Source organism: Balaenoptera borealis (assembly GCF_965194805.1).
Source record: "Balaenoptera borealis genome assembly, chromosome: 11".
Taxonomy (NCBI): Eukaryota; Metazoa; Chordata; class Mammalia; order Artiodactyla; family Balaenopteridae; genus Balaenoptera; species Balaenoptera borealis.
In genome coordinates, this window is record NC_138868.1 from 687,147 (window position 1) to 709,523 (window position 22,377).

Sequence of the window (22,377 nt, forward strand, 5' to 3'; positions counted from 1 at the left end):
GTCCCTGTTGTGGTCTTTGTCAGTGGTGGGGTTCTGGGTGTGGCGGTCCCTGTTGTGGTCTTTGTCAGTGGCGGGGTTCTGGGTGTGGCGGTCCCTGTTGTGGTCTTTGTCAGTGGCGGGGCTGTGGGTGTGGCGGTCCCTGTTGTGGTCTTTGTCAGTGGCGGGGTTCTGGGTGTGGCGGTCCCTGTTGTGGTCTTTGTCAGTGGCGGGGTTCTGGGTGTGGCGGTCCCTGTTGTGGTCTTTGTCAGTGGCGGGGCTGTGGGTGTGGTGGTCCCTGTTGTGGTCTTTGTCAGTGGCGGGGCTGTGGGTGTGGTGGTCCCTGTTGTGGTCTTTGTCAGTGGCGGGGTTCTGGGTGTGGCGGTCCCTGTTGTGGCCTTTGTCAGTGGCGGGGCTGTGGGTGTGGACGTCCCTGTTGTGGTCTTTGTCAGTGGTGGGGTTCTGGGTGTGGTGGTCCCTGTTGTGGTCTTTGTCAGTGGAGGGGTTCTGGGTGTGGTGGTCCCTGTTGTGGTCTTTGTCAGTGGAGGGGTTCTGGGTGTGGCGGTCCCTGTTGTGGTCTTTGTCAGTGGAGGGGTTCTGGGTGTGGCGGTCCCTGTTGTGGTCTTTGTCAGTGGCGGGGCTGTGGGTGTGGCGGTCCCTGTTGTGATGTTTGTCAGTGGCGGGGTTCTGGGTGTGACGGTCCCTGTTGTGGACTTTGTCCGTGGCGGGGCTGTGGGTGTGGCGGTCCCTGTTGTGGTCTTTGTCAGTGGTGGGGTTCTGGGTGTGGCGGTCCCTGTTGTGGTCTTTGTCAGTGGCGGGGTTCTGGGTGTGGCGGTCCCTGTTGTGGTCTTTGTCAGTGGCGGGGTCCTGGGTGTGGCGGTCCCTGTTGTGGTCTTTGTCAGTGGCGGGGTTCTGGGTGTGGCGGTCCCTGTTGTGGTCTTTGTCAGTGGCGGGGCTGTGGGTGTGGCGGTCCCTGTTGTGGTCTTTGTCAGTGGCGGGGTTCTGGGTGTGGCGGTCCCTGTTGTGGTCTTTGTCAGTGGCGGGGTTCTGGGTGTGGCGGTCCCTGTTGTGGTCTTTGTCAGTGGCGGGGCTGTGGGTGTGGCGGTCCCTGTTGTGGTCTTTGTCAGTGGCGGGGCTGTGGGTGTGGCGGTCCCTGTTGTGGTCTTTGTCAGTGGCGGGGTTCTGGGTGTGGCGGTCCCTGTTGTGGCCTTTGTCAGTGGCGGGGCTGTGGGTGCGGCAGTCCCTGTTGTGGTCTTTGTCAGTGCTGGGGTTCTGGGTGTGACGGTCCCTGTTGTGGTCTTTGTCAGTGGCGGGGCTGTGGGTGTGGCGGTCCCTGTTGTGGTCTTTGTCAGTGGCGGGGTTCTGGATGTGGCGGTCCCTGTTGTGGTCTTTGTCAGTGGCGGGGTTCTGGGTGTGGTGGTCCCTGTTGTGGTCTTTGTCAGTGGCGGGGCTGTGGGTGTGGCAGGCCCTGTTGTGGTCTTTGTCAGTGGCGGGGTTCTGGGTGTGGCGGTCCCTGTTGTGGTCTTTGTCAGTGGCGGGGCTGTGGGTGTGGCGGTCCCTGTTGTGGTCTTTGTCAGTGGCGGGGCTGTGGGTGTGGCGGTCCCTGTTGTGATGTTTGTCAGTGGCGGGGTTCTGGGTGTGACGGTCCCTGTTGTGGACTTTGTCCGTGGCGGGGCTGTGGGTGTGGCGGTCCCTGTTGTGGTCTTTGTCAGTGCCGGGGTTCTGGGTGTGGTGGTCCCTGTTGTGGTCTTTGTCAGTGGTGGGGTTCTGGGTGTGGCGGTCCCTGTTGTGGTCTTTGTCAGTGGTGGGGTTCTGGGTGTGGCGGTCCCTGTTGTGGTCTTTGACAGTGGCGGGGTTCTGGGTGTGGCGGTCCCTGTTGTGGTCTTTGTCAGTGGCGGGGCTGTGGGTGTGGCGGTCCCTGTTGTGGTCTTTGTCAGTGGCGGGGTTCTGGGTGTGGCGGTCCCTGTTGTGGTCTTTGTCAGTGGCGGGGTTCTGGGTGTGGCGGTCCCTGTTGTGGTCTTTGTCAGTGGCGGGGCTGTGGGTGTGGTGGTCCCTGTTGTGGTCTTTGTCAGTGGCGGGGCTGTGGGTGTGGCGGTCCCTGTTGTGGTCTTTGTCAGTGGCGGGGTTCTGGGTGTGGCGGTCCCTGTTGTGGCCTTTGTCAGTGGCGGGGCTGTGGGTGTGGACGTCCCTGTTGTGGTCTTTGTCAGTGGTGGGGTTCTGGGTGTGGTGGTCCCTGTTGTGGTCTTTGTCAGTGGAGGGGTTCTGGGTGTGGTGGTCCCTGTTGTGGTCTTTGTCCGTGGCGGGGTTCTGGGTGTGGCGGTCCCTGTTGTGGTCTTTGTCAGTGGAGGGGTTCTGGGTGTGGCAGTCCCTGTTGTGGTCTTTGTCAGTGGCGGGGCTGTGGGTGTGGCGGTCCCTGTTGTGATGTTTGTCAGTGGCGGGGTTCTGGGTGTGACGGTCCCTGTTGTGGACTTTGTCCGTGGCGGGGCTGTGGGTGTGGCGGTCCCTGTTGTGGTCTTTGTCCGTGGCGGGGTTCTAGGTGTGGCGGTCCCTGTTGTGGCCTTTGTCAGTGGCGGGGCTGTGGGTGCGGCAGTCCCTGTTGTGGTCTTTGTCAGTGGTGGGGTTCTGGGTGTGACGGTCCCTGTTGTGGTCTTTGTCAGTGGCGGGGCTGTGGGTGTGGCGGTCCCTGTTGTGGTCTTTGTCAGTGGCGGGGTTCTGGATGTGGCGGTCCCTGTTGTGGTCTTTGTCAGTGGCGGGGTTCTGGGTGTGGCGGTCCCTGTTGTGGTCTTTGTCAGTGGCGGGCCTGTGGGTGTGGCGGTCCCTGTTGTGGTCTTTGTCAGTGGCGGGGTTCTGGGTGTGACGGTCCCTGTTGTGGTCTTTGTCAGTGGCGGGGTTCTGGGTGTGGCGGTCCCTGTTGTGGTCTTTGTCAGTGGCGGGGCTGTGGGTGTGGCGGTCCCTGTTGTGGTCTTTGTCAGTGGCGTGGTTCTGGGTGTGGCAGTCTTTGTTGTGGTCTTTGTCAGTGGCGGGGTTCTGGGTGTGGCGGTCCCTGTTGTGGTTTTTGCCAGTGGCGGGGTTCTGGGTGTGGCGGTCCCTGTTGTGGTCTTTGTCAGTGGCGGGGCTGTGGGTGTGGCGGTCCCTGTTGTGGTCTTTGTCAGTGGCGTGGTTCTGGGTGTGGCAGTCTTTGTTGTGGTCTTTGTCAGTGGCGGGGTTCTGGGTGTGGCAGTCCCTGTTGTGGTTTTTGTCAGTGGTGGGGTTCTGGGTGTGGCGGTCCCTGTTGTGGTCTTTGTCAGTGGCGGGGTTCTGGGTGTGGCAGTCCCTGTTGTGGTTTTTGTCAGTGGTGGGGCTGTGGGTGTGGGCTCTGTTTCTGTGACAGGGACATGTGTCGATGTGGGTGGGGTGCCAGTTGGCTTTGGGGTGGAGGAGGTAGCATGGGACTCTGTTGGGGTGATGACTCGGTGAGAGGTTGGAGCCGAGGAGGTGGCAGATGTTGACACGTGGATGGGAAGGGTCTCTGGGTGTGATGTGATGGGATAGGTGGTAGTGGTCTGGAAGGGTGTTCCTGTGGATGGAGCTGTTGTTTGGGAAGTGGTGGGGACAGAACGGGTGGGGATGGAGTGAGTGGTGAAAGGGGTGTGTGGCCCAGTGTGGGTGGCCGTGGTGGTGTGTGTCACGGGTGTCCCTGTGCCTCTACTGGTGGATTTAAGGGAGATGGTGGTGAATGGTGGGGACGTGGTTACATGGAGGGCATTTGAAGTAGAGTGTGATACCGGGGCTGTGGAGGTTGTGGCTGTGCTGACCGAGTTCTGGGCTCGCGTGGTCCCAGTCGTGGTCTTCGTCAATGGTGGGGCAGTGGGTGTGGCGGTCCCTGTTGTGCTCTTTGTTAGTGGCGGGGTTGTGGGTGTGGTGGTCTCTGTTGTGGTCTTTGTCAATGGTGTGGCTGTGGGTGTGGGCTCTGTTTCTGTGACAGGGACGTGTATCGATGTGGGTGGGGTGCCAGTTGGCTTTGGAGTGGTGGAGGTAGTGTGGGACCTTGTTGGGGTGATGACTCGGTGAGAGGTTGGAGTCACTGAGGAAGTGGCAAATGTTGACACATGGACGGGAAGGGTCTCTGGGTGTGATGTGATGGGATAGGTGGTAGTGGTCTGGAAGCGTGTTCCTGTGGATGGAGCTGTTGTGTGGGAAGTGGTGGGGACAGAACGGGTGGGGATGGAGTGAGTGGTGAAAGAGGTGTGTGGCCCAGTGTGAGTGGCCATGGCGGTGTGTGTCACGGGTGTCCCTGCACCTCTACTGGTGGATTTAAGGGAGATGGTGGTGAATGGTGGGGATGTGGTTACATGGAGGGCATTTGAAGTAGAGTGTGATACCGGGGCCGTGGAGGTTGTGGCTGTGCTGACCGAGTTCTGGGCTCGCGTGGTCCCTGTCGTGGTCTTCGTCAATGGCGGGGCAGTGGGTGTGGCGGTCCCTGTTGTAGTCTTTGTCAGTGGCGGGGTTCTGGGTGTGGCGGTCCCGGTTGTGGTCTTTGTCAGTGGCGAGGTTCTGGGTGTGGCGGTGCCTTTTGTGGTCTTTGTCAGTGGCGGGGTTGTGGGTGTGGCAGTCCCTGTTGTGGTCTTTGTCAGTGGCGGGGCTGTGGGTGTGGCGGTCCCTGTTGTGGTCTTTGTCTGTGGCGGGGTTCTGGGTGTGGCGGTCCCTGTTGTGGTCTTTGTCAGTGGTGGTGCTGTTGGTGTGGTGTTCCCTGTTGTGGTCTTTGTCAGTGGTGCAGCTGTGAGTGTGGCGGTCCCTGTTGTGGTCTTTGTCAGTGGGGGGGCAGTGGGTGTGGCGGTCCCTGTTGTGATCTTTGTTAGTGGCGGGGTTCTGGGTGTGACGGTCCCTGTTGTGGACTTTGTCAGTGGCGGGGCTGTGCGTGTGGCAGTCCCTGTTGTGGTCTTTGTCCGTGGCGGGGTTCTGGGTGTGGCGGTCCCTGTTGTGGTCTTTGTCAGTGGCGGGGCTGTGGGTGTGGCGGTCCCTGTTGTGGTCTTTGTCAGTGGTGGGTCTGTGAGTGTGGCGGTCCCTGTTGTGGTTTTTGTCAGTGGCGGGGTTCTGGGTGTGGCGGTCCCTGTTGTGGTCTTTGTCAGTGGTGGGCCTGTGGGTGTGGCGGTGCCTGTTGTGGTCTTTGTCAGTGGCGGGGCTGTGGGTGTGGTGGTCCCTGTTGTGGTCTTTGTCAGTGGCGGGGCTGTGGGTGTGGCGGTCCCTGTTGTGGTCTTTGTCAGTGGCGGGGTTCTGGGTGTGGCGGTCCTGGTTGTGGTCTTTGTCCGTGGCGGGGTTCTGGGTGTGGTGGTCTTTGTCAGTGGCAGGGCTGTGGGTGTGGCGGTCCCTGTTGTGGTCTTTGTCAGTGGCGGGGCTGTGGGTGTGGCGGTCCCTGTTGTGGTCTTTGTCAGTGGCGGGGTTCTGGGTGTGGCGGTCCCTGTTGTGGTCTTTGTCAGTGGCGGGGCTGTGGGTGTGGCGGTCCCTGTTGTGGTCTTTGTCAGTGGCGGGGTTCTGGGTGTGGCGGTCCCTGTTGTGGTCTTTGTCAGTGGCGGGGCTGTGGGTGTGGCGGTCCCTGTTGTGGTCTTTGTCAGTGGCGGGGTTCTGGGTGTGGTGGCCCCTGTTGTGGTCTTTGTCAGTGGCGGGTGTGTGGGTGTGGCAGTCCCTGTTGTGGTCTTTGTCAGTGGCGGGGCTGTGGGTGTGGCAGTCTTTGTTGTGGTCTTTGTCAGTGGCAGGGTTCTGGGTGTGGCGGTCCCTGTTGTGGTCTTTGTCAGTGGAGGGGTTCTGGGTGTGGGCTCTGTTTCTGTGACAGGGACGTGTGTCGATGTGGGTGGCGTGCCAGTTGGCTTTGGGGTGGAGGAGGTAGCATGGGACTCTGTTGGGGTGATGACTCGGTGAGAGGTTGGAGCCACCGATGAGGTGGCAGATGTTGACACGTGGATGGGAAGGGTCTCTGGGTGTGATGTGATGGGATAGGTGGTAGTGGTCTGCAAGGGTGTTCCTGTGGATGGAGCTGTTGTTTGGGAAGTGGTGGGGACAGAACGGGTGGGGATGGAGTGAGTGGTGAAAGGGGTGTGTGGCCCAGTGTGGGTGGCCGTGGTGGTGTGTGTCACGGGTGTCCCTGTGCCTCTACTGGTGGATTTAAGGGAGATGGTGGTGAATGGTGGGGACGTGGTTACATGGAGGGCATTTGAAGTAGAGTGTGATACCGGGGCCGTGGAGGTTGTGGCTGTGCTGACCGAGTTCTGGGCTCGCGTGGTCCCAGTCGTGGTCTTCGTCAACAGTGGGGCAGTGGGTGTGGCGGTCCCTGTTGTGCTCTTTGTTAGTGGCGGGGTTGTGGGTGTGGTGGTCTCTGTTGTGGTCTTTGTCAATGGTGTGGCTGTGGGTGTGGGCTCTGTTTCTGTGGCAGGAACGTGTGTTGATGTGGGTGGGGTGCCAGTTGGCTTTGGAGTGGTGGAGGTAGTGTGGGACCTTGTTGGGGTGATGACTCGGTGAGAGGTTGGAGTCACCAAAGAAGTGGCAGATGTTGACACATGGATGGGGAGGGTCTCTGGGTGTGATGTGATAGGGTAGGTGGTAGTGGTCTGGAAGGGTGTTCCCGTGGATGGAGCTGTTGTTTGGGAGGTGGTGGGGACAGAACGGGTAGGGGTGGAGTGAGTGGTGAAAGGGGTGTGTGGCCCAGTGTGGATGGCGGTGGTGGTGTGTGTCACGCCTGCACCTCTAGTGGTGGATTTACGGGAGTTGGTGGTGAATGGTGGGGACGTGGTTACATGGAGGGCATTTGAAGTAGAGTGTGATACCGGGGCCGTGGAGGTTGTGGCTGTGCTGACCGAGTTCTGGGCTCGCGTGGTCCCTGTTGTGGTCTTTGTCAGTGGCGGGGTTCTGGGTGTGGTGGTCCCTGTTGTGGTCTTTGTCAGTGGCGGGTCTGTGGGTGTGGCGGTCCCTGTTGTGGTCTTTGTCAGTGGTGGGTCTGTGGGTGTGGCGGTCCCTGTTGTGGTCTCTGTCAGTGGTGGGGTTCTGGGTGTGGCGGTGCCTGTTGTGGTCTTTGTCAGTGGCGGGGCTGTGGGTGTGGTGGTCCCTGTTGTGGTCTTTGTCAGTGGCGGGGTTCTGGGTGTGGCGGTCCCTGTTGTGGTCTTTGTCAGTGGCGGGTTTCTGGGTGTGGTGCTCTTTGTCAGTGGCGGGGCTGTGGGTGTGGTGGTCCCTGTTGTGGTCTTTGTCAGTGGCGGGTCGGTGGGTGTGGCGGTCCCTGTTGTGGTCTTTGTCAGTGGTGGGTCTGTGGGTGTGGCGGTCCCTGTTGTGGTCTTTGTCAGTGGCGGGGTTCTGGGTGTGGCGGTCCCTGTTGTGGTCTTTGTCAGTGGCGGGGTTCTGGGTGTGGCGGTCCCTGTTGTGGTCTTTGTCAGTGGCAGGGTTCTGGGTGTGGCGGTCCCTGTTGTGGTCTCTGTCAGTGGTGGGGTTCTGGGTGTGGCGGTGCCTGTTGTGGTCTTTGTCAGTGGCGGGGCTGTGGGTGTGGTGGTCCCTGTTGTGGTGTTTGTCAGTGGCGGGGTTCTGGGTGTGGCGGTCCCTGTTGTGGTCTTTGTCAGTGGCGGGGTTCTGGGAGTGGCGGTCCCTGTTGTGGTCTTTGTCAGTGGTGGGCCTGTGGGTGTGGCAGTCCATGTTGTGGTCTTTGTCAGTGGTGGTGCTGTGGGTGTGGTGTTCCCTGTTGTGGTCTTTGTCAGTGGTGAAGCTGTGAGTGTGGCGGTCCCTGTTGTGGTCTTTGTCAGTGGCGGGGTTCTGGGTGTGGCGGTCCCTGTTGTGGTCTTTGTCAGTGGCGGGGCTGTGGGTGTGGTGGTCTCTGTTGTGGTCTTTGTCAGTGGCGGGGTTCTGGGTGTGGCAGTCCCTGTTGTGGTCTCTGTCAGTGGTGGGGCTGTGGGTGTGGCGGTCTTTGTTGTGGTCTTTGTCCGTGGCGGGGTTCTGGGTGTGGGCTCTGTTTCTGTGACAGGGACGTGTGTCGATGTGGGTGGGGTGCCAGTTGGCTTTGGGGTGGAGAAGGTAGCATGGGACTCTGTTGGGGTGATGACTTGGTGAGAGGTTGAAGCCACCGAGGAGGTGGCAGATGTTGACACGTGGATGGGAAGGGTCTCTGGGTGTGATGGGGTGGGGTAGGTGGTGGTGGTCCAGAAAGGCGTTCCCGTGGGCGGACCTGTTGTGTGGGTGGTAGTGGGGACAGAACGGGTGGGAGTGGAGTGAGTCCTGAAAGGGATGTGTGGCGTGGTGGGTGTGGCCGTGGTGGTGTGTGTTAGGGGGTTGGATGCAGAGTGTGTGGTGTGACTGGTGTTCCCCTCGGCCCTAGCAGTGGTGGCTCTTGACAGTGGACTGGTGTGCATTGTGCTGTGGCCTGTGGTGCTCTCCGGGGGTTGTGGAGGGTCCGTCTGCTGTGTCTCCTGGCTGACGGGGGTTTCAGGGGTCCAACGGTGTGTTGAGGACGCTGTAGAAAACAGTGGTGGTCAGTTCACTCCCTCCTCCTCGTTACCGTATCTTGGGGTGTGACCTGTTCATCACCCACACCTTCCACATCGTCTTTCTCACATGTGGCTTCTGTGTGTCCCTGGTGGTGTGTCCAGGAGTTTTCTGAATGACTATCTCGTTCCTCTCCCAAACCCCACCCCGGCATTCTCTGTGGACCCTTGTTGCATCTTAGCTGCTTGTAGTGGGTTTTGGGGTCCCTCCCCAGCAGCCCTGCATGGCTCTGCCCCCTCAATGCTGCTCTCAGGGCGGCCGTTGTTCGGGTGGGCTCGGCTGTCCCTACATGGCTCCCCTGCCACTGGCCTCGGGAAAGGGCTTCTCTTCTCGCCTGCTGTCAGGGGAATCGGAGGTTTGTGGCCCTGCCCCAGGGTCGGTGCCAGCACTTGGGTCAGGGGCCTTTTGGAGCCCTGGTCTGCCCTGGGGCCTGTGGACTCCCTTGGTGGGGGTGGCCGTGGTGGGTGGGGGCTTGGGTGCTGTGGCTGGGGAGATGTGCAAAGAGGAGTGTGATTAGCCAGCCAGGCTGCCCCCTCCTTCGGGCCTGAGCCAGCCCTGTGTGGTCGTGGGGGTGGCCCAAGGCTGCCGTCTTCCACGCGGCCCCACACAGCTTGGGCTGGGCGCTGGGGCTGCCCCGCCGAGGCCCCTCTGTGGGGACAGGCAGTGGTGGCATGCTTACTTGCGGGGGACACTGTGGAGGTCCCTGATGTTGCCGGGGTTGGCGGGGCTGCTGTGGTTCGCGCCGTGGACCGAGCTGTGGACCGCGTGGCTGTGCTGGGGGAGGATCCTGTGGGCTGCGTTGTGGCCCGGGTCACGGTGGGTGCTGTGGCTGTCGACCTTTGAGTGGCCGTGGCGGTCGGCGCTGCTGTGGCCCGTGTGGTGACAGTGGAGGTGGTTCGAGACGACTCTGCAGAGAACAACGCCCGACATCCCCTTCAGCCCCGTCCGCACTGCCGCGGGCGCCTCCTCACCCACCCCGGGGCCCTGGCCCGGGGGCCTTACCTCCCGAGGAGAATGTTGGTTGTGTCCGGGTGGTGGGGGCTGTGGCTGTGGCCGGAAGGCTGGGTGTCCGGGTCGGGGCCTCAGGTGTGGCCGGGGAGCTTGGCGAGGGTCTGGGGGAGCTCAGCCCAGTGGTGCTGGGGGTCACTGTGGTACTGGCCGTGGCTGTGGTGGGCCTGGTTTCTGTGCCAGGCAAGCCTGAGTGTGGCACACATGCTGTTGTTGTGGGGTAGGGAGCTGCTCTGGCACTCCCTTTGGGAGGAGCCCTTCGCTTCCCTGCTGGGCCCCCAAGCCACGCAGGCTGGGCAGGAGCCCTCAGGGCAGTGGGGGTCCCTGGCAGGGCATGTGTCCTTTGGCCCTGCTGTGCTCGGTGGCCAGGCAACAGGGCCCAGTGGGGCCTGCCGAGCCCCTCCTGTCTGACTTCCTGGTCAGCACTTGCTGGCCCCACGGTGCCGAGCAGCCCAGGGCCAGCCCAGGTACACCCTGCCCCGCCCCACACCCGCAAGCCTGGCTGCTGCCGCTGGGCGGACAGACACAGGCTGGGCCGGCTGCAGGCCGGCTGGTGGAGCCGGGGAAGAGCCCTGGGAGAGAGCCTGCTTCACCTTGGCACCTTGCATGTGTGCAATCACCTGCTGTGGGCAGCGGCACGGTGGGCGATGACGCTGCAAGAGGAGGGGTGGTCGGGGGTGCTTCCTCCCGCCCCGCCTCCGCCTGCCTGGGCCCTTCAGAGCCTTCGGCTGTGTCCCCAGGGTGTGACTCAGAGGACACGGGGGATGGACGTACCGCAGACGTGCCGGGACCCCTGCTCCCCACCCTCCTCCCCTCCCCATCTTCTCTCCCCTCCCCCCACCTCTGCATTGATGGGCCTGGCAGGGAGTGGAGGGGCCAGCCGGGGTGCTGCCCAAGGGTAGCTGCAGGTAGTGTCCAGTGCCCACCAGGCCGCCTGTTGCCGAACTCCCAGGAGGTCCTGCTCTGCACCCACACACCCCAGCAGGCTGGCAGGACCCGGGTGTGCCCTGTGGCCGCAGGCTGGGTGAGTGGATGTTTGCGGAGGGGAGGGGAGGCGAGGGTCAACCCCTTTCCCTGTGTCTCTGGCTGCCCTGGTCTCTGGCTGTGCCCCTGGGGAGTGGGGGTGCCAGGGGGCTGGCCAGAGGTTTGGGCTGGAGCTGGGAGCTCTGTGGGGGGGGGCATGGGGGGCTCTTGGGCAGTGGGCTGAGCTTACTGCATGGCAAGCACATCCCCTTGTCGTGGTCGAAGTACTCGTTCTGGGAGCAGTTGTAGCAGCCTGAGGGGGGCGTGCAGAGAACAGGCAGACCTCAGTGTCCAGAGCCAGAAGCCCCTCTTCCCCAGGCCTGGTCCCTCCCCTCTCTCTGCCGGCCTCTCCCCCGATCCCCAGGCACAGGTGCCCGCCCGGGTCCCCACTGTCAGACACGCCTCCACATCCTGCCCGCCAGCACTCCCAATCCCTCCAGGCCCGCCCCTCCTCCCGTCTCCTTCTCTGTGCCCAGTACCTTCGATGTTGGCGCCCGGGACGCTCTGCGGCCACTCTGGGCAGAGGCATGGCTGGTAGTGCCATGTACAGTTGGCCTCCTGGGCATACTGGTACTTGCCGCCGCCCACGTGCGTGTGGGTGTTGTAGAAGTCGCAGTAGATGGCTGGGGGGAAGGGCACCATCAGGCGGCAGAGCTGGCCTGGGAGCCCGCACCTGCCAGCGGGCCCCAGGCGCCTGTGCCTCCCTGGGGGTGCCGCCCGCCCGGGAGAAGCGCTGCAGCCGGACATGCCGCCTGTGGCCCCGCGGGGGCCTCTGGGCAGGCGCGGGACTCACGGCAGAAGTCTGGGGACCGCCAGTCCACGCACACGCCCTTGTCCAGGCAGGCCTGGGCGTAGGCGGCCACGGCGTCACACAGGCACTCGCAGTCCCCGCCGGCGTCACACCCACACGTGTCGCGCACGCAGGCCTCATAGTAAGGCAGGCGGTACACCTGTGGGGGCCGGCCCTCAGCGTCAGGCCGGGGCCAAGCTCCTCGCGGCCACCCCTCCCCTGACGGCTTGGCCGCGGAGCCCGGGGCGCCGGCCAGGGCAGGACGGGGCACTTGGGGGGGCACCTGGCCGTGGCAGGCGGCGAAGGTCTGGCTGTTGATGATGGCGCACTTGCGCTCAGCCCAGGAGCGACGGAAGGTGTTGAGGCTGCAGGGGTCCAGCGTGAAGGTGGTGTCCCCGCACAGCGGGCTCTCCTTCCAGGAGTTCACGAACTCCAGCTCGCTGGACGCCAGGTACTTGCTGCGTGTCTGGAAGTCGTCCTTCATGTTCCCGTTGTAGTTGCCGCACAAGCCGCAGAGGGCGTCCTGCGGGTGCTGGTGTCAGGTGTCAGGTGGCCGGCAGGCAGGGACTCACCACTCCCTGGGGCTGTGGGGCAGGGGCGGCGGTACCTGGGAGGCACGGGCGATCTTGATGAAGACGGTCATGTGCTTGTTCCAGATGAGGGTCAGGTGGTACGTGCTGCTGATGGTGGCATCCAGCACCAGGTGCAGGGAGCTGGCCTTGACCCGGAAGTGCATGCTGGGGTCCTCCCCGCTGACCGTGTAGTTCCTATCCGCCAGCACGATGGACAGGCCCTGTGGGGTGCGGCTGTCACAGGATGCCTGCCCACGTCCTGGGTGGCCGCTAAGTGCCGCTGGGCTCTGCCTCCCGGCCTGAGCTCTCCGTGGCAGGGCCAGCCCTGGCCTGGGGGGTCTGCCCTCTAGAGCCTGCTGCCGGCAGAAGGTTCCAGAACATACTGGAAACTGTGCCAAGGGCTGAGGGTCAGGCTTGTGGGAGAACCCCTCCCTGCTGCACGGTTGTCCAATTCCGGGGACACTGCTGCCGTGATGTGGACGTGGAGGCCAGGGCACAGGGCCGTGAGGGCCCCGAGAGGCCAGGCCCTGGGGCCCCAGGGGGAGGTTGGGAAGGCCACCCGCCTGCTCACCCCCAGGAAGATCTTGATGGCCCGCGAGCAGGTGACGCCTGACTTCCCACACACGACGTTCTCTGTAAGGATCTTGAAGGTGGGCTGCGAGTCGCTGGCACCGCAGCTGTCCTGTGGGGAGACGGCGCTGAGGAGGAGCCGGCCCTGCGGCCCCCCGGGCCCCCCGTGGCCCCCCTGTGGTCCCCTGGGGCCCAGGCCGGCACTCACTGTGGCCAGGATGTACTCGCAGTTGCCATCAAACACGAAGCGCTGCCCGTCAAAGGTGACCACGTGGCCCTCCCCGTAGAGGGTACAGGTGGATGGGCAGTGGGCACTCTGCTGGCACATCCATGTCCCCCTAGAGCAGATGCTGTGGGAGGAGCAGGGCATTCTGGGGTGACCGGGGTACACGCACCCCCGCAGGGCCCTGACCTCACGGGTTGGTAGGGACCCCTGCCCGCCCCAAGGGCTCACGGGCAGTTGGGCCACCAGGGTCTGCGGGTAGGGCTGCGGCTCACCAGCTCTTGCAGTCCGTGTGGAGCTCGGCGCCCTTGGGATAGGAGACGCCTGCAAACTCGCACGGGCACTCCTCGGGGGGCACACACTGCCCGTTGGCGTTCTCGTAGAGCCCCTTGGCACAGACACAGCCAGGCTCACACTTGGTGGGCACCTGCAGGGAGGAGGGTCAGTGGCCCCTGGAGGGTGGCCCTGCTTGCAGCCCTGGGACCTTCTGAGACTCCCCAGCATTCTCCCCAGACCTGCTCCCTGCGTCCATCCTGCTCTGGGCCTTCCCTTAGCACAGCTGCCCCTCTCTGAGGGGCATCACCTCTGCGTCATGGCTGGGCTGTTGTATGCCCTCCCCAAGCTGGCAGGGCCCACGGTCCTCAGGGAGCTCACAAAGGAGCACACGGCGGCCACGCCACCGGTCACGTGCATCATGGGATGGTGGGAATGGAGCACGGCCCGCCTTTCATGAGGGGTCTGTGGGAATCTTCTTGTGGGCCAAGGAGAAGATGTTGGGGCGTCTGCCGTGGGAATATCTAGCCCAGGGTGTCCCCGGCACCCCCAGGCAGTGGGACCTGCCCTCTGAGGAGCGCGCGTGCCCCTCGCTCCACCGGTCTTACACAGGGGGTGCCGGTGGCCAGCATCTGACAGGTGGGGGCGCAGGCTGCCCCGAACTTGTCCTCCGAGGACCGGCTGCAGGACTGGAACGTCTTGGGGGCCGAGCAGGTTGCTGCAGAGACAAGGGGCCTGGGGTGAGGCGGGCCTGGAGGAGCCGAGGCACCCACAGTCCAACTCCGCCAGCCTCGGCCGCAGCTACGTACCCAAGAGCATCTGAGGCTGTGCCGGGCAGCTCAGCCGCCCGTTGACGCAGTAGCTGCGGGAGAGAGGCCCGGTGAGCGCCGCCTGGGCTGGGCTGCAGGCCGGGGGCCGCCCTCTGGACCCCTCGCTCACCAGATGATGCCATTGACCATGGTGGACTGGTCGGCCAGGATGAACTTGGAGCCGTCCAGGAGGCAGGGACACTGGGCCTTACGCACACACTCGGTCTTGTGGTTCAGGTAGGTGCCCTCGGGGCAGTTGCAGCCGTCCACGGGCACGGCGCTGGGGTGGCACTCAGCCTCACGGTCGGACAGCGACAGGCACGTGCGGTCGCAGGCCTGGCTGTCGTAGCTGAACGTCTGGTTGCCTGTGCAAGGGGTGCCTGCGGGGGACCCGGAGTCAGGCCCGGTGTGTGTGTGTGGGGGGGGGGTGGCACCATCCCCGCCAGCCCCGCCGGCCCGTACGCACTGCAGTTGTCCACGCTGCTCCTCCAGCCCTGGAGCAGGACGCCCCGCGAGGTGCATGCAAGGGCGTAGTCGCCCAGGGCGGCGCAGATGTGCGGGAAGGTCTCCTCGTAGTTGCAGGCCTGGTACACGCACCTCTGTGGGCAGACAGGGGCCGTGGGTGCCCACCCAGGACCCCAAGGGTGCCCCCCGCGCCCCCCACACCCCCGCTGCCCACGGGGCCGCCCACCTTGTAGAAGGGCTTGGGGTCCACGGCGGCATGGCACTTCTCGAACACCGTGCCCTTCTTCACCAGCACCGCGCAGTGGGTCTCCGCGCACACCTCTGGGGGGCAGGCCGGCGTGGGTCAGCCGTCCGCTGGGGTCTCCCGCCCACCCCGCAGCCCTCCTGGACGGCACTCACTGTTGAGCTGGCTCATGGAGCAGGGGTCAGTCTCACGCTCGAGCGCGGCTGGGCAGTTTCCTGCCCGCCAGGAGTCCACGAAGAGCGAGGCGGTGCCCTCGGCGATGCCCACGCTGGTTGTGAAGTCGTCCGTCGTGTCCCCGTTGAAGTTGCCGCAGAGCCCTGGGCCGGCCGGGCGTGAGGGTGGACTGGCCCATGCCCCTGTCCTGCCCCGCCCTCCCCAAAGCCCGTCTTCGCCCCTAACCACGCCCAGGGTGAGAGGCCATGGCTGGCTACACCCCTGGGAGGACCAGCCGGCTAGGTGGAGCCGGCCTGGGCCGTGAGCGCCCGACACATTGGGTCAGTGCAGGGCTCTGCTGGGCCCCTCCTCCTCTGGAGTGGCCGAGCCGGGTGGGGACGGGGCAGCCGGGCCGACCCTGGGCAGCCGGGGGAGGGACTCACCTCTGGTCTGGCCTCTGAACTGGGGCCCGACAGTGATGTACACCTGGAACACGGGCCACAGCTGGATCACGAGCTCCAGCCCGAAGGTGGTGACCATCTGGATGTGGGTGGATGTCTGCCTGAAGACTGTGATGTTGCCTGAGGGGATAGGGGGCCTCAGCAGGCGGCCTGCTTTGGGACCCGGCTCGTGGGGCCCTGGGTGCCGGGTGGGGGCTGAGGACGTACGAGTCTTATACGGCAGCCACTTGGTGTCCCTGTTGTTGGTGATCACCTCGTCCTGAGAAATCACAATCTTGTCCTGCGGGGAGGGTGGCTGAGTTACGGGGGGCCGGGAGTTGCGGAGGCCTCCGCCTCCCGTGGGCCAGGCAGGGTGAAGGGGAAGCTGGGACGCATCTGCTCGGGGCCCTGGGTGGGCGCAGGTGGCAGGCGGGGTGGCCTCACCTGGCTGGACATGTAGATGACAGCGGCCAGCGATGTCTCCGAGCGTGAGTACCCAGACTGGTCGTACACGGCCATGAGCGAGCCCCCGTCGGGGAGCTGGGGGCTCTGGGAGGAGGGGCGGCTCAGCACGGGGGGCCCGGCGTGCTCACGGCGACCCCCCGTGGCGGGCCCCCGGGCGGAGGCCGTGTCCTACCTGGAGGAGGATGTAGGTGCAGGTGCCGTGGAAGCGGTAGGGCCTGGCGTCGAATGTGGTGACGAAGGAGCCGCCCTCCAGGGCACAGCGCCTGGGGCAGGGCCGCTCCACGCACTCCCAGTGGCCCCCGGAGCACCGGCTGTGGGCGAGGAGGCATGACCCAGGTGGCCCCCGGGGCTGAGGCCGCCGCGTCCCCACCCCTGTCCCCTGCCTGCCTGCACGCCTCTCCTGCTGCCCTGCACTCACCAGGTCTGGCAGGCGGCTGTCGTGACCTCCCCAGGGGCGTAGACCACCCCGCTGAGCATGCAGGGGCACTGGGGGACAGGCACGCAGCTGTGGTTTTTGGAGATGTCGTCCAGAACCATACCTGCAGGAGAGGGGCTCCCTGGGGCTGCGGGCAAGGAGACCCCTCCCGCCCTCCTGCTGGGCAGCCCCTCCCCCACCCTGTCCTGCGGTGGGGGCTGGGGGCGGCGGGGGCTGGGGGCCTGGGGGCTGGGGGCTGGGGGCGGGGGGCGGGGCTGGGGCGGGGCTGGGGCGGGGCTGGGGGCGTGCCCCAGGAGAGCCTCCGCCTTCAGCCCCGCCTGCCTCGCAGACTCCCGCCCCCTCGTGCTAGGTGCGGCTCCTCATTGGGCAGCGGGCCCTGTCCAGCTCCGACCCCGCCTCTGCCCACCACCTTACTCCCCGTGGACGGGCACATGCGGCCGTGGCCCGGGGCGGCTGTGAGCACAGTGCAGGCAGAGCCCTCCCCGGGCTAAGTCCTAGCAGAGGGTCCGGGGGTTCCGAGCATGGGTGTGGGCGGAGCTGATGCCCTGTCTCTGGGCTCCTTTCCAAGGGTCCTGGGAGAGCAGCTGTCCTCACCTTCCGGGCAGAAGCAGCCGAAGGTGCAGAAGCTGGAGCAGCTGTGCTGCGGGTTGGAGCAGGTCCTCACGCAGGTCTCGCCGCACTCCCGGTACACCTGGTTGGCTGGGCACTGGCCCACAGCTGCAGGCCCGTGTGGCCCTCGTGAGAGGGGTCGGGCGCCCAGGGCCTGGCCACCCACCCCACCCTGGCCGAGGACTTAGGCCAGCCCCTCCTCCACCTGGATCTCCTCTGTCTCACAGACAAGGGGGGATTGGGGGCATCGTGTCTGGAGCCCTGGCCCTCCCCCCGACCCTCCCCAGGACTCACAACAGAGGCCAGGGCCCCGCCAGCTGTTGACGGGCTGGCCGGCCATGCTGCACTGGCGCGAGTACTCAGATAGCGTGGCACAGCTGCAGTTGTGCCGGCCGGGTTGGGCACACGTGGCCATGTCCGCCTGGCAGCTCAGCAGGAAGGGCTCCTTGGGCACGTTGCACTCGGGGGACACCAGGGTCAGCAGCTGGATGCAGGTCTGGGCCTGGGCACAGGGACACTCAGGGTCATAGGGGTCAAGGCCACATCCCACACCACGCATGTGACTTGGAAGTCTGGGGGTGTCGTTGGCCTCGGGACCCTGCCAGATCCCGTGAGCCGGCCCCACCCTGGCTGAAGGGCCCCCTCGGCCCCGGGGAGCCTGACCGCCTCACTTACGTTCCCTGCCTGCAGGACCCGGGGGCTGGGGCTGGCCTCATAGGCACAGATCTCGCTGGGGTCATCCAGCTTCTGGAGGGCGGCGTACTTAGGGGGTTCCAGGAGTCGGCCTGCGGTGTGGGGTGGGGCAAGGTCAGCACCATGGTTGCTGGGCCACAGAGGGGTCTCCCCACCACTTCCCCCTACCTACCGTCCTCGCTCAGAAACTCATTTGTCTTCTCACCGTCGAAGTTCCCACACAGCCCACACATCTTGCCCATGTGCTTCTTCTCCACCAGGACCTGGAGGGGTCGGGCACCGCCGTCGGGTGGGCGGGGAGGCGCACAGGGCTCCCAGGGCCCCAGGACCCCTCGGAAGCTGCTCACGCCTGCTCCAGGGGCCCAGAGCACCCCTCACGGGGAGGGTCCTGGCGCCACGCCACCCCAGGGTCTGCCCGCCCGGCTCCTCCCAGGGGACCTCCATTCTTGCTCGATGGAGGGAACTGAGCCAACAAAAAGCCCAGGCTCCTGGCCGGGGTCAGGGCCCCCATCCCCAGGAGGGCAGCTCCGCAGCTCCGGTCCCCCGACCCCTGCCGCGTCCTCACCATGAGGTGGGTGCCCGGACCCCACATGACCACCAGCTCCAGCTCCAGCTGCTTGGCCACCAGCCGCACGCTCTGGCCGAAGGGTGTGATCTGGAGCCCGTTGCTGGTGTAGGGCAGGCTGACGGCCCTGCAGGGTGACAGCAGTCAGCGGGCGCCCCTCGGGCCCCCAGCCGCCCGGCCCGGCTCTGCAGCCTACCCCATGTCCTTGACGGAGATGACCGCCTTCTCCACAGTGACCACAGAGGCCCCCAGCTCCACGATGACCCGGGAGATGTTCCCGCTCGGCCCTCGCCGTAGCTGCACGCTGAAGGTGGACGAGGCATCCTTGCACATGGCCGCAAAGATGTAGTTGCAGGTCCCCGAGAAATCATACACGTGGCCGTCGAAGGTGGAGAAGTGGCTGGCCCCCCATGTGGAGCACCAGCCCCTGTCTGGAGCTGCGGAGAGAGCGGGCGGGGTCTCGGAGCCCTGCGTCCTCCCGGCTGGTGGGGCAGGTCTGGGGCCCCGGGGAGCCCACACTGGGAGACAAGAGGCTTCCCAATTTCTAGGCCCTCCTAGGGTGGGCGGGAGAAGGCCCCGCCCCACACACCCATCCCCTGCCTACGGGAGCACAGGCCTCTGTTGTGGTTGGGGTCTATGGTGCCATCAGCCCTGGGGTCTGTAGGACATGAAGCTGCAACTTAGCCCCCATCCAGCAGGGGCAGCAGGGGCTTGTCTCCCCCAGGCGAGGGTGGTCTGAGGCTCTTCCATAGCTGGAGCCTCTCGTGGAAACCCCAGACACGGTTACCCTGTAGCAGGACCGTGGCCGGTGGACACGGGGACAGGGGGCTGCCGTGACCCTCACCTGTCTGCGGGGAGTCCTTCAGCCTCTGGAGGCCTGGGGGCACCAAGGAGCTGTTGTCCAGACCTGCGTGGACAGGGCCCGCGGTCAGTGTGGGGCTGCCCAGCTCTGCTCGAGGGCTGTGGCCGGCAGCGTGGTTGGGGTGAGCCGGGCCCGGGGCACGGCGGGGAGCGCCAGCGGGGCCGCTCCTGGGCTGCACAAGCTCCGCCGTCCCCGCCGTCCCTTCCTTTGCTCGCCTCAGAGGGACCTCTCTGAGCTGTCACCTGCTGGGGCTGGGGACACAGTGGGGATGAGGCCCTGCCCCCAGGCACACGCACGCGTGGAAGGGTGGTGAGTGGGGCCAGAGGGTGAGGAGGGGGCAGCCGCAGGCGCTGGGAGCCGGGAGGTCCCTGGGGAGACGGGGTCCCGAGCGTGGGGCTCAGGGCTGGGCGAGCTGCGCCCCGGCTGTCCGTGGTGGCGTCTGGCCCGCAGCACCTGCAGGTCTGCCTGCCGGGCTCCAGGCACTGGCTCGCTCCCCAGAGAAGCCCGGGCGCTGCGCACGCAGGTGGCGCGTGATAAAGGGGCTCCCGGCTGCGCTGGCTCCCAGTGGGCTCCCGTGTGGGCCTCGTGGGGGGTGGTAGCTGCAGGTGGGGGTGAGGAGCCCTGAGCCCAGAGGGGCTCGGTGGTCTGCAAGCGGCGGGAGGGTCAGGGAGAGCTGGGCAGGGGTGCCCGGGCGTCGGTGGGTGACTTGGCCGGCAGCGTGCCGCTGTCCGGCTACACCCGCCGAGTTCCCAGCTCAGCCCACCTCGGGTCCACTCCCTCTGGGGTCCGTGCCCGCTCTGCCGCCAGCTCAGAGGCTGAGTGAGGCTGAGGCCCACGGAGGACTTCTCCCTCTTCTGGGCCCTAAAAGTGGCTGTTTCTTTGCTTCCTTCCTCCCTGTCAACCTCCCGGCGCGCTGGCCATCGCCAGAGAAATGCCCGGTGAGGCTGCTCATGGTGACTGTCGGGACAGGAAGCACGGGCCCAGCCTCGCCTCCCCCATCCCTGCCCTGCTGCAGTCCTCCCTGCGGCCCCGTGGGCCCCGTGGGAGATGAGGCCCGGTGCTGGCGGGCAGCAGGGTCATCCGCTGAATGCGGCCCCCCGGGGTCCCGTCCCTCCTGCTCCCCACCGCGCCCCCTTTTCCCCGGGGTCTGTGCGTTCCTGGGTGACACTGACCTCCCGAGTCACGGTGCTGGTCGCTGCCAGCGTTGTTTCTCTGGGTGACACCAGGGAGCAGGGGTGCCTGCCCGATGGCACAGGGTCCCTAGGCTGGGCGGGTGGTGACACCTGGCCCCCTTCCTCTGCAGTGCCCACCACGCACGTCCACGCCTGGGGCCCCGCCTCTCGGCTCACCGCTGGCCCCCACGATGCCTAGAGTCGCATCCACTGTGCCCCCGAGGGTCACTTCCAGGTGCCCCCTCGCAGCGGCTCCTCCCTTCTCCGCCTTGTCACCCAGCACCAGCGTCCCGAGCCCTGTTGCGTTCCGGCCCTCGGCTCTGCCCAGTCCCCGCCCGGCCCTGCGGCCCCACCGTCTGAACAACAGCCCCCCAGCAGCGTTGCTGCTGCCCGCCTAGGACTGTCTGAGCTTCCCATCGCGCTCAGGTCCCTGGCTGGGACCCGCGGGGCCTGCAGGGCGGGCTGGTCCGCCGCCCCTGGCCTTTCTCAGCCCCTGGACGGGCCCTGTGGTGGCTGGGGCACACGCTGTTTGTTCCTTCTGCACGCTTGGCAGCCCTGCATGGCCTGCCCGTTCTGGGTCAACCCTGGCCCTGCTCAGGGGCCTCTGTCCCGGAATCCCCAGCCCCCAAGACCCTGATGTCTGAACTGGTGCTTTGAGGCCTCTGGTCCAGGAGGGCAGGGCCTGCCTCTCGCTCCCCCTGATGCCAGCACGGAATCGGTGCTCAAAGAGTGTTTGCTGAAATGTGGAGAGGCCCCTGTCCCCCCCGCCCCGTGCAGCATTCACAGCCTGGACCCCCGTGGCTCCCCAAAGCCACGCCCCTCACTACACTTGCTGGCCTACAGCCCGCCCTGCGTGGCTCCTGGGCACCTCCCTCCTCGCCCTGGTTCTGGGTCCAGGTCTGGGGGTCCCCAGGGCCCGGGGTGGGCCCAGGGAGGCGGCCTCAGATGGGCAGGGGTCCTGAGTGCTCAGAGCCACCCTTGGTGGGAAAGCTGGTGCCTGGGGGGCGGGGAAGGGGCTTCGTGGGAGGCAAGGGGTGGAATGGGCCCGGGGGGGCCTGCTCTACTCGGAGCCCCCAGCCTGCCCCCAGCGCCTGGGCCATGGCCAGACGGCAGGCCTGGCGCTTCTCCCTGGCTCCTAGCTGAGGCTGGTGGGGCTCTGGGGCCGCCAAGGAGAGGGCAGCGGGGCAAGGACCTATGAGGCAGGCAGGAGCGAGTCCCGCTGGCTCGGAGACCGGGGCTCTGGGGCGGGCGCCTGCAGTCAGCGGGAAGGGGCTTCCCCCCTGGCCACTGGGGACCCCTTGGGGCTGGCCCCTCCTGGGGGGCGGGGCCGGGGTGAGCGCCTCCTAGGCCTGCGGCATCTGCCGTGCCTGGGGGAGTTGGCCGAAGGGACCTGTGGGAGGAGGAAGGGGACCCCCGTCCCAACAGCCTGATGGGTGAGGCTGGGGGCACTCGGGCGGGGCGGCCCCTTCCAGCCTCCCAGGTCTTCAATCCTCCCGGCAGCCACACAAAAGGGAGGCGTCGCCCGCGCTTGTACAGACCTGGAAACTGAGGCCCAGAGCCCACATCGTGGTTTGTCTGTTCGCAGCCAGGACCCCGTGGAGCCGGGATCTCTCCTCAGTCTTTTGACAAGGCCCCCTACATGCCCTCTGGCTGCCCCTTGGGGACCCCCAGAGGCATCTCGGGACCCAGGGCCCAGTGGGGAGAGTGACAGGGCCAGGCTCTGAGCGCTGAGGCCCCAGCACTGTCCCTGCCTCGCACGCCCATGCCGCACCCACTACTGTGGAGGAGACTGTCTGTCGCCTCTGATTCCCACGGGCTGGGCCAGGCTCCGAGGCCGCCGGCGGAGACCGGGGCCTCGGCAAGTGTGGGGCAGCCACGGAGCGAGGAGAGGCCTCCTGGGCCCGGCTTCCCCTCCCGTTCCCATTCGTCAGTGTCCCCACGGCCAAGCCGCAGAGGCGAGAAGGCCTGGGAGAACTTCCCACGCACAGGGGCCCTCGGAGGGTGTCTGGCCAACCCTGGTGCACGGCCTGCAGGCCCCCCCCCACTCACCGGCGCTGAGCAGGGCACCCCCGCAGGAGAGGAACAGCAGCAGCCGGGGCCCGAGCATGGCGCGGAGAGGAGAGCGGTCACTGCCGGACCCGACACCTCCCACTGCGGGACACTGGGCAGGCTCGCCGCACCTGTGCGGCCTGAGTGGCCTCCCCCGACGCCTTATATAGGGGCCAAGGGCCCTGCCCCGCCACGCCTGCTTGTGCCCCACGCTCCCGTCCGGTAATTGCCATGGACAGCCAGTCCAGTGGTGGCCAAACAGGATCTGGGGCGCTGCTTTATCAGGACCTGGCCTTTGGAAAATTCTTCAGCGGGCAGCGGCCCCGTTGTCACTCACCCCTGAGCAGGGGGCTGGCACACACCCTCCGGGGTCCTGCAAACATCTCCGGTGTTTACTCGAGGCGAGGGGTAAACCTCGATTGCCAGGGGTCTCCCTGGGGGTCAGTCCAGGGAGTCAGCGTGGGCACCTGGGGACTGAGAGGGGGCT

At 65.8% G+C, this 22,377-nt stretch overlaps 1 protein-coding gene across 1 annotated transcript; it reads right to left on the minus strand.

Annotated features, from left to right (window-relative positions):
- Positions 1–6,679: 6,679 nt before the first annotated feature.
- LOC309605873 (mucin-6-like) lies at positions 6,680–21,948 on the minus strand (the record flags this gene model as incomplete). The annotated part of the gene is made up of 33 exons (XM_082342192.1): positions 6,680–6,693; positions 7,607–8,437; positions 9,149–9,376; positions 9,472–9,666; positions 10,691–10,753; positions 10,980–11,123; positions 11,294–11,450; positions 11,574–11,813; positions 11,898–12,083; positions 12,434–12,544; positions 12,641–12,782; positions 12,931–13,082; positions 13,537–13,646; positions 13,738–13,790; positions 13,868–14,117; positions 14,204–14,336; positions 14,429–14,523; positions 14,602–14,763; positions 15,043–15,180; positions 15,268–15,340; positions 15,484–15,588; positions 15,677–15,815; positions 15,923–16,043; positions 16,535–16,657; positions 16,844–17,051; positions 17,225–17,334; positions 17,415–17,505; positions 17,808–17,934; positions 18,004–18,244; positions 18,652–18,879; positions 18,966–19,314; positions 20,906–21,033; positions 21,891–21,948. 33 exons carry the CDS (start codon positions 21,946–21,948, stop codon positions 6,680–6,682), a joined length of 5,505 nt encoding a protein of 1,834 aa, XP_082198318.1.
- Between the last annotated feature and the right edge of the window lie 429 nt (positions 21,949–22,377).